Consider the following 10,642-nt stretch of genomic DNA (forward strand, 5'->3'; position numbering starts at 1 on the left):
GTTTGCCTTGCAAATGCCTCCTCCTCCCTCACGATCCAGTTCAAAAGTCATTTCGTCTTCAACTTTCCCTGAGCAGGACTAACTGAATTTCCATTTATGTTTTCACAACACTCTAATGGTCTTATTACTATTACTTATTACTATTGCCCTGTCTCCTCCTCCCCAACACTGTGAGTTCCTTCAGTCCAGAGCTCTGTCTCGTGCATCTCTATTCCGTATTCCCGCAGGCAAAACCAGGATCTGGTTTAAAGCGTGCCCCGAACAAATATCTAGGGAATACAATTATTAGGACTTTTTTGTTTTGAAGACCTCCAGGAGCCCAGGACGTAGCTGGGCGAGTACTCCGCTTTCAGTAAAGCCCGTTTTTACAGGAGCCCGGCGTCTTGCCGCGGAGGCACTCACCACAAAGCAGGCGCTGGGCAGGGTTCAGGGGTGGCCCTGACCCCCATGCTGACGAACAGCCGCGTCTGCGCGACCTACTCGGGTCCTGGCTAAGGGAGCTGTGGGAGTATGACCGACCTCGTGAGGATGGTAGCACAGACTGACTGACAGACTAAAGCAGTAGCGGGTCCCAATGGACTGCCAGACGGGCCAAAAGCAGGAACAAATGATGGCCAGCCTCGTCATCTTCGAAAGTAAAGAGAGCGAACTAATCGCTGCAAGACGCCAGACACGCGCTTCGAGCCTCTCCTCACGCAGAGGAGGACGGGAAAAGGGCAGGAGGACTGCGAGCCTCGCCGAGTGCGCGTGCGCAGCAGACTCTTTCCGCCACCCGCGGCCCCGCCCCCACACCCTAGGCCTGCGCGAGCTTCGCCGAGTGCGCGCGCGCGCGGCAGCCCCATTTCCCCGCCCCTCACGTGGCCCCTCCCTGTCACCCTAGGCCGGCTCGAGCCTCACAGGCTGTACACGTGCGCGCATCCGAGCCGGCCCTGCAAGTCACGTGACCCCCGACTCCGCGTTTTCTCTACTACAGCCTTCCTAGCTCCTACTGCCAGAATCCGGCGTTATGGCTTCCGGCACGGCCCGCGCCGCTCCTTTCTCCCCGGTATTTCCCCTTCTCTTGTTCCTCCTGCTGTTTTCCGCTCCGCATGGCGGTAGCGGCCTGCACACCAAGGGCGCTCTTCCCCTGGATACAGTCACTTTCTACAAGGTAACGGGGGTGGGGGAATCGCGCGCAGGTGCAGCCTGAGCATCGGGGGGAGCGCACACCCGTGGGGAAGAAGGCAGGGCTGGCAGAAGGTAGTCTGTAGCGACGGTCCCAGGGCTTCCCTCCATCCTAAAGGGCTGGTGGACTCTGGGCCGGGGCCATACCGTGACCATGGGGCACACAGGAGCCAGGGTCCCCGCGCACCCTTGCCTTTGCAGTATTTGTACTTCCTCTTTTGCAAAAGAGCTGCAGAGATGCAGTCTAGGGAACCGGGGGCCCCTTCCCCGCACCTAGGGGGAGAGGGCGGTGCCGGGCAAGATCCAATCCTCGAGTCCCAAGTGGAAGGCCTGGAGGGCGGTGCGAGGCGGACGCCACAGTGCTCCCGGCTGTGGTGGGGCTGGGGAGGTGAGGGAGGTGGTTGGAAACCCGGCGTGTTAACTGGCGTTTCCGCGACCCTCTTCCCTTGGTGTGGAATGCACCCTGCTTTGCAATACGCAAACAATGTTCAGAGATCCTGTGTCTTCCTGAAAAGTGCAAGCGTTAAGAATAAGGGAACTCTGTAGGGAATATCTTGGGCTTAGGGACAAAATGAAAAAAATCGGGTCAAGACTTGGAAGGATTCGCCTGGGTAAATGGACGTTGGAAATGTTGAAGGCTGACTGCAGTCCCAACTCTCTCCTCTGGCACCTGTCTTCACCCACCGACAGCTTTCAACTTGGCCTACAAGGTGGGCAAACTAAGCATTGAGAGAGAAGCCATTCGTTTTATTTTCTTAATTTGTACCCATTGCTGGGAAGTGAAGTTCTAAGTTCTAAATCTGTCTCAAACGGTTGAACTTTTTCTATTCTCAAAAGGTTTCCTTGTCCTAGATTTGGCATCTGTGGCTTATTCAAATGTTTAAAAGTTTAGGTATGGCTAGTTGGTTGTCAGGCACACCCCACAGCACCCTATGCTTTTGGGGCCTTTATTGGGAAGATTACACCCCACCCCCAAAAGCAGGAATGGGATAACATCACAGACCAAGTGTGACTTAGGGAAATTTTGCACTGTAAAGTTAATAGTATTTCCTGTTCAGTTGGTGCCTCTCTGTTTTTACTGTTACCACGCTGGTCTCAATTGTCATTACAGTAGTCTTGCAGGTCTCACTGCTCAGCCTTTCCTCCCCCCTCCTGACCATTCTCCCTTTTGTTCCTTCAGCTCCAGCCATACATGCTTTCTGTCCTTTGAGTATTCCTAGCTCATCGCTGACATGGGCCCTTTGCACTGGCTGTTCCTTCTGACTAGAACATTCTTTGCCCAATCTTTGAAAGGCTGGTTGCTTCTCATCATTCAGGCTTAGGTTAAATATTACTTACCTTCTCAGAGTCCTTCCTTGACTTCGTCTTTCCCCTGTCAAAAGAGCCAGTCACATTAGTTGGATTTCTCTGTGGAGCACTCATCACTCATTTTTTACCCTTGTCTATTTTATCATCTCCCACACTAGAATATGAAGAACTGCCTTGTCTATTTTGTTCCCTGATCATCTGCACGACCTAGCAGGTTACCTGTCACATAGAAGATAATAATAATTTGTTGAATGAATGAACAAATGTCTTCAGTCCCTTTCTAGATCTTCCTTCCATCACCACTGAACAAAAGGGGAGCTACCTGGTAATACGTCCAGGGGCCTTGTGCTTTGTCTTTCAGCAATTTCCAGTGCCTTTTTTTGTTTCTTGCTTTTCACCATCACTAGAAATAAGAGACCCTGCCTCCTTTTTTTTACTGCTTTGTTCACTTAGAGCAGTGTCTGGCACGTGATAGGTCCTCGGTACCTTTTTATTCAATGAATGAATGATGAATTCACCTTCATCTTGAGGAAGCAAGTTGCCTAAATATAGGATATGGTGGAGTCGATTCCTTAAGGATAAAGAAAGGAGACAGATTTCTAAAGCAATTAAGAGGTACAGACTGATTAATGAAAAGGAAAAAATTCACTGTGCAAATGTGTGCCATTCAAAACCATTCTGCCGATGGCTTAAAATGGCAGAATAAAAGATGGAGGCCTCTCAATTCTGTTTCAGTGTTAGACCACCATATAATTATTAATTATTCCATAATACGAATGTAGGCTCCTTGAAGGTAGGGATCCTGTGTTTTGCTTTTAAAATATTTTTCCCCCAGACATATGTAGCATCTGCTACCATAGCCTACCCTAGTTGTGTTCGTCTATCAAATATTTTCAGAACATCTGCTACATGCCAGGCACTCTTGGGCAATAGGGATAGAGCAGAAAACAAGTCAGACAAGGCCTTTGTACTCATAATGTACGTTCTAGTGGAGAGGACAGACAACAAACACTCAGATAAGAATTTTAGTGAGCGATTAATGCTGTGAAGAAAGCACAGCAGGGTAACGTGATAGAGGAGGGTGAAAATGAAGTAGTGCTAGCATGCTATGAGTGGAGGAGGCCTCCCCATGGGGTGGGGGTGGGGGACCACATTTGAACTGAGCTTTGAATGAAGGAGTTGGGGAAAGTGTATTCCAGCCTTCCAGCCAGCAGAGACAGCAAATGAAAAGGCCTAAGTGGAAATGAGTTTGTTGTGCTGAGCTGAAATAAGGACAGTCAGGCCAGAGGGATGTGATCTGATTTATATTTTAAGTCTTACCTGTGGGGCACCTGGGTGGCTCAGGTGGCTCAAATAAACAAATAAAATCTTTATTTTAGAGATAAATTTTCGAGAGAGAGAGGGAGAAGCAGGCTCCCTGCTGAGTAGGTGCCTGATGTGAGACTCAATCCCAGCTCGGGATCATGACCTGAGCCAAAGCAGATGCTTAGCCGACTGAGCCACCCAGGCGCCCCAATAAATAAAATCTTAAAAAAAAAATCTTACCTGCCTTTAGGCCCCCAGAGCTCAGATTTTGGGGCCTCACTTAAAAAAACTGCCTGTTCTGCTAGCTTCTCCTCCTTTCCTTGTGTCTCAAGGCAGTGTTAAAATATTTTTTAAAAGCTAAAACCAAATAGACAACACATAGGAACAAAGACTAACAAAAACTGGAATGATGTCAATTTGTGACTTAATTATGACAGTGATTGTCTATGATGAAAAATTGGCCAGAAGTGATTACTTTGATTAGAAAAGCAAAAAATTATAGGAGAAGGAGAGGGCAGTTTGTTAGAATAAAGCTGTGCATTGGGAGAAACCATCAAAACAAAGATCTTGGTGATTCCTCTAAAACTTAAACAGAATTACTATATGACCCAGCATTTCCACTCCTAGGTATATACCCAAAAGAAATGAAAACAGGCATTCAAACAAACATTTGTACACAAATGTTTATAATAGTGCTATTTACAAATAGCCAAAAGGTGGGAACAGCCCAAATGTCCATCACCTGATGAATAAATAAATAAAATGTGGCCTATCCATACAATGGAATATATTTTCCCACAAAAAGGAATGAAATACTGAGACATGCTACAACATGGGTGAACCTCGAAAGCATGATGTTGAGTGAAAGAAGCCAGGTACCAAAGGCTGCATATTGTAGGATGCCATCAGAGTGACCTCATAGAGACAAAAAGCAGATAAGTGATTGCCAGGGGCTGGGGAGAGAAGGAGGAATGGGAAGTGACTGCTTAAAATGTGTATGGGTATGTGATTCCTTTTCAGGAATGTTCTGGAATCGATATTAGTCATTGTTGCATGCTAGTGTTAATGGACTAAATTTCACTGTACTGTACACTTTATTTTTATTTGATTTATTTATTTGAGAGAGAGAGAGAGAGCACAAGCAGAGTGAGCGGCAGGCAGAGGGAGAAGCAGGCTCCCCACTGAGCAGGGAGCCCCATGTGGGACTCAATCCCAGGACCCTGGGATCATGACCTGAGCTGAAGGCAGACACTAAACCGTCTGAGCCACCCAGGCGCCCTGCTGTACACTTTAAAATGGCTAAAATGGTGACTGTTGTGTGATGAGAATTTTACCACAATTGAAATAAAGGTCTTGACCCTGACAGTTTAGGACCTGGAGATCTAGCCAAAGGAACTGTGGTCTAGGGAGGGGACATTGTCCTAAGCCTGCCTCTCAGCAACTTCCTGTGAGCCCTGAAACTGCGTAGTTCAGCCTTCGGCTCCCTAGCCAAAGCACCTCTATGGGTGCCAGATGGTTGGTTGGTTGGTTTTTGTTCATTGTTTACTGAGAAAGGCCCTCTGGGATGATGGGCATACCATGGGGCCAGTGGGGCCAATGTAGTATTTTCTAAGGGTTCCCTTAATCTTACTGAAAAGGCCACTGGAAGAGAAGGCCTTAATAGAGCTGCAGCTTTGTTTATTCTTAGCAGGGTTGTATATGTCTTTGATTACTGTGAACCAATACCTAATGGGGTACCAAACACCAATAAATTATTAAATGATTCAATGGGTCAATGAATGAATGAATGAATACTAGCGTGTGAGCACTTATCTCCCTTGCAGGCATGGTTTCCATTCTGTTTCTTAAACAAGGGTCCCTTGAGAAAGGGAATTAGCCCCAAAGGTCCCTGGAATCCTGGACTTGCTCAGCTCTCTGTGCCCTCAGGTCATTCCCAAAAGCAAGTTCGTCTTGGTGAAGTTCGACACCCAGTACCCCTACGGTGAGAAACAGGATGAGTTCAAGCGTCTGGCTGAAAACTCGGCCTCCAGCGATGATCTCTTGGTGGCAGAGGTGGGGATCTCAGGTATGGACAAGTCCATCATGACTGTGGAGGGCAGAAGGGGAGGAAACTAGGAATTATTTCCGTCCTTGTAGGTGGAATACCCAACACTTTTCTAAGCCACACAGGAGTGTAAGTGGGATCATGGCCTCGAGAATCTTGTACCCGTGGCAGGCTTAGCTTGAGCAGATTCTGATTCTGAGCAGAACCTCAGTTCGTCCTTGCAGGTGCCCAAGGGAAGGGGATTCCCCCATCCTTCACCCTCCACCCCACACTAACATTAAACCTACTCTGAGAATCTGGAGCTCTCCTTGCAGGGGACTCTGGTCAGAGGAGGTATCATGCTTCCTAGGGTCTCCATAGTCACTTCTCCATCTTCTTTTCGGCTGTTTTTTACCAAAACGATTGGATTTTGGCTTTAACTCAAATTCTTCAGAGCTACCACTAAATCAAGGACAGCTGTCAACCACAGTGACCACTCTTAATAATAATAGTTGTCAACATGTGGTGGTTCCCAGTCTGTAAAGGTGTGCACAGACAGTGCACTTTGCATCTTCACTTGAACCCTGCCTAAAAAGTGAGGCACATTTTCTCCATTTTTATACTTGAGGAAAACTGAAGCTCAAGGGACTAAATGACTTGTTTCAGGCCATGGAGTAGTAGGAAATGGCTCATCCAGAACTCCACCTGAGTATTTATTCCCAAGTGCAGTGGTTCTTCCCTCTCTCAGCTTCCTTCCAGCTGGGATGCCGCAGTTCCCTAGCTAGCTGGAGAGTCTGGTCCTGGGTAGGGATAGTTGCCACACTTTTCCAGGGCAGTTAGTTCTGACCCAGCTGCAAATCCACTCCCTTGGGGCTTTTAGAAAAATAGCAGCTGACATTTATCAAACATTTACCATGTGCCAGGCCCCTGTGCTAAGTGTTATCCATGTATCTTATCGTTGTGACAACTCTAGGAATAAAGTACTGTGACCCCTGTACTTCATGCTTAGAGTACCGTGCTCAAGATTATACAGTTTGAAGTGGCAGCATGGGACTGGAACCCCACACTTCCTATACTACGGCCCCATAACAGGCAGCCTTGGCCCTTTCTTTTTGGCAAGGTATAAGAAACCTGATGTCACAGCATCAGTCCTCGGCACTGCTACTGCCTGTTAGGAAGTACATAGCAAATACCATAGATTGCATTGAACTCTCCAGGTTAAGTGCACTTTTCTCCCCATTGGGTCTTCCCAACACCTCACATGTGGTAGAGACTCTGCCTGTCACCTATCCCATGTTCCCCTTGCTCACTAAGCTCCAGCCAGAATGGCACTTGCAAGCCTTCAGTCCACCCAGCTTAGTCCTGCCTCAGAGCTTTGACACTTTCAGTCCTTCCTACCTGAGACATTCTTCCCAGATTATCACGTGTCTGCCTCCTTGAAACTCCAGTCCTTCATCTCGTATCATCTCCGTAGAAAGGCCTTCCATGACCACCCAAAGTAGGCCTTCTTACCTACTGTCACATCATCCCATTTTATTTTTATCTTTTTGGCACTAATTATGTACATTTGTTTACCATCTCTCTTCTTACCCTTAGAAGAATATAAGCTCCTTGAGGTCAGAGAAGTTGTAACTCTTCATCATAACTAGATCCGTAGCACTCAGAACAGAACCTGGCGTATAGTGGGCATAGAATAAATATTCAGAAGAATTCCCATTTTGCAGATGAGGAAAGTGAAGTTCAGAGAGGTTAAATGACTAATGCCGCGTGGTTAGGAAGTAGCAGAGGAGAAATGTAAACACAACCAGGATCCTTCCTGCTGTCAGCTCAGATAGGCCTCATAGCAATCTCCTGCCCTGCATTCCTCTTGGTCTTGCTCCTCATACCTGATTTCTGTTCACAGATTATGGAGATAAGCTGAATATGGAGCTGAGTGAGAAATACAAGCTGGACAAAGAGAACTACCCAGTCTTCTACCTCTTTCGGGATGGGGACTTTGAGAACCCAGTCCTGTATAGTGGGGTGGTTAAGGTTGGAGCCATCCAACGCTGGCTAAAGGGGCAAGGAGTCTACCTAGGTATGCCTGGTTGCCTGCCTGCATATGACGCCCTTGCTGGGGAGTTCATCAGGGCCTCAGGCGTGGAGGCCCGCCAGGCCCTCTTGAAGCAGGGGCAGGACAACCTCGCAAATGTAAAGGAGACTGAGAAGAAGTGGGCTGAGCAATACCTGAAGATCATGGGGAAGGTCTTAGACCAAGGTGAGGACTTCCCAGCTTCAGAAATGACCCGGATAACCAAGCTGATTGAGAAGAACAAGATGAGTGATGGGAAGAAGGAAGAGCTCCAGAAGAGTTTAAACATCTTGACTGCTTTCCAAAAGAAGGGGGTCGAGAAGGAGGAGCTGTAAAAAGGCACTCCGGGTTTTCCAGGGTTTGGTGGGAGTGGGGAGGGGAGCGTTACCTGCTGGCTGTGAGAGACCCTCCTGGGATGTAAGAGAGTGATGGTTAAGGTGGCACTAATAAGCCAGAAATCTGAGCATGCCCAAACATTGACGCTGATGTGACCGTGCTTGGGACATCACTATAGCCAGTCTGTGTATAACTGGAGCACTTACCAGATGGCTTGTGAAATTCCCCCTCTGAAGGAATTGGTGCTATAAAGAAGAGTGTACGGCCCAGGTCCTTGACAGGTGTTATTCTGACCCAATTAAAGTTTCTGTGTTTTGGTTAAAAGGGATCTGAAGCCATTCAGTTTTCTTTCACAAATTATACTTTGGCCTGTGATCTGCTTTCTCCTTTGAATTTATTTTTTAATCTAAGCCAGTATGGAGCGCACTCTACCACGGTAATTGACTATCCTTTTAATACTGTAGAAACTGGTCGCAGCTCAAGGCCTACCTATATTACTTTCCACCGGTGTTGAAACTCCAGTGGACTGATTGTGGGTGGCAAAATGCATTGTCCTTTTTCTGGTCCTTAAAGTGGAATGGCAACTTTTTTTTTTTAAGATTTTATTTATTTATTTGACAGCACAAGCAGGGGGAGCAACAGGCAGAGAGAGAGGGAGAAGCAGGCTCCCCGCTGAGCAGAGAGCCTGATGCGGGGCTTGATCCCGGGACCCTGGTACCACCACCTGAGCCAAAGGCAGACGCCTAACCGACTGAGCCACCCAGGTGCCCATGGAATGGCAACGTTAAAGAAGCTCAGTGTAATCATTTTCCATACTCCATGAAAACATAGAGCAAATTCTTAGTTTTACTGATAAAAGCAGATGGTTTTTTTTTTTTTGAGTTGGATTTAGATAGCAAAATAATAGAATTCAGTCTAATTCGAAAGTTTTTTTTAAAAAGGGGATTGTTTTCCATCTAAGCTACTTTGTCACTGTCAGTTACTCACTAAGTACCAATATTAAAGAAGTGGAGTGGGAGACCACTGTACTGACTTAAATCTGTTTTCAGGAGTGATGAGCAATTACTTGCAATGGTAAGGTTCATGATACCATCTCCACTTTCATATTTAACTACTTGGAAATACCAAAGTGCAGCTCCTGAAATATTTATTATTACAGCCACACAAAGAAATTTGAGTTGAACGGAGTTAGCAAGTAAAACCTTGTCTGTGTTCCTCCATTTCAGCCAGATTGGTATTTAAAGTCACTGGAAACTAAAAAATGCAGGAAAAACCATGTGTTGAATTGGATGGAACAAAAACAATTGTGGTAGCTTAGGCTCACAATTCAAACCAAGTAAGTAAAAGATGTTCAGGGGCACCTAGGTGGCTCAGTGGGTTGAGCGTCTGACTGGATTTCAGCTCAGGTCATGATCTCAGGGTCATGGGATGGAGTCCCAAGTCGGGCTCTGTGCTCAGAGCAGAGAGAGTCTGCTTTGAGATTCTCTCTCCCTTTGCCCCTCCCCACCATAAATAAAACCAGAAAAAAAGATGTTCAGACCTAAACACCTGCCGGTAACCAGCATAGGTACTCTCAACATTTGAGAAAAGGATGTAACTCTGTATATCAGTATTTCCCCTACTTGTTTCATTCTAATTGAAAATTTTGGAAGATCTCTCTGGATGCTTCTCACTGATAAACTTGTTTAGCTGTTCTAGTTTTTTCTCATCTGTATAAAACAGGTTCACTTCCAAAGAACTAAGCACTGTCGTAATGGGACATACAGTAAGACAAATGGCAAGTAGGGAGAGAACTCTGCAACTACATGCATCCACAGTCCCTGAATGTGATCCCGTCAGTTGTGAAAGGTAGCAGCACATGAATGGGTACTTCATTGGATGAGTCCAGGCTGAGTATTATTATTTATTTATTATTATTATTTTTTTTTTATTTGAGAGAGAGAGAATGAGAGACAGCACGAGAGGGAAGAGGATCAGAGGGAGAAGCAGACCCCCAGCTGAGCAGGGAGCTTGATGAGGGACTCGATCCCGGGACTCCAGGATCATGACGTGAGCTGAAGGCAGTCGCTTAACCAACTGAGCCACCCAGGCGCCCAAGTATTAATATTTATAAGCCTAGGGTCTTGACTCGAAGAGCCATTGGGCAGGGCTAGATTATCCTATCAGAGGCTCTTTATATCAAATATTTTTCATTAAAGATGGGCCCTCTATAAGCTCTATAGAGTCTGAAGTGACTGGCATATGCCACATAAAATTAAATCTTCCTTTACACTTAGGTCAAATGGATTCCTTCCCTCTTCTTCCTCTAATTAAATAATATTGTGGCTCACAATAATATTGATGCTACTAATCAGACTACAAGGAAGGCTATGGACTGGCTTCCCAGAATCAAACAAATACAATTTCTCAGGAGTTTGTAGATAACCTGAAGCAAG

At 46.4% G+C, this 10,642-nt stretch overlaps 1 protein-coding gene across 1 annotated transcript; it reads left to right on the plus strand.

The window, feature by feature from the left end:
* Window positions 1–871: 871 nt before the first annotated feature.
* ERP29 (endoplasmic reticulum protein 29) lies at window positions 872–8,535 on the plus strand. The gene is made up of 3 exons (XM_045887631.3): window positions 872–1,150; window positions 5,704–5,842; window positions 7,704–8,535. The coding sequence occupies exons 1-3, from the start codon at window positions 1,007–1,009 to the stop codon at window positions 8,204–8,206; spliced, it is 786 nt and encodes a 261-aa protein (XP_045743587.1). The 5' UTR covers window positions 872–1,006; the 3' UTR covers window positions 8,207–8,535.
* Window positions 8,536–10,642: the final 2,107 nt, after the last annotated feature.

The sequence above is a fragment of the Mirounga angustirostris genome, unplaced genomic scaffold, assembly GCF_029215605.1.
Source record: "Mirounga angustirostris isolate CCGP_5_RB_7025 unplaced genomic scaffold, mMirAng1.0.hap1 SCAF_14, whole genome shotgun sequence".
In the NCBI taxonomy this organism is placed as follows: Eukaryota; Metazoa; Chordata; class Mammalia; order Carnivora; family Phocidae; genus Mirounga; species Mirounga angustirostris.

Coding starts and splice junctions, on each gene's coding strand:
- ERP29 (XM_045887631.3), top strand. CDS start 1,007: ATGGCTTCCGGCACGGCCCGCGCCGCTCCTTTCTCCCCGGTATTTCCC. Junction 1,151..5,703: donor ATACAGTCACTTTCTACAAG/GTAACGGGGGTG, acceptor CTGTGCCCTCAG/GTCATTCCCAAAAGCAAGTT. Junction 5,843..7,703: donor GGCAGAGGTGGGGATCTCAG/GTATGGACAAGT, acceptor TTCTGTTCACAG/ATTATGGAGATAAGCTGAAT.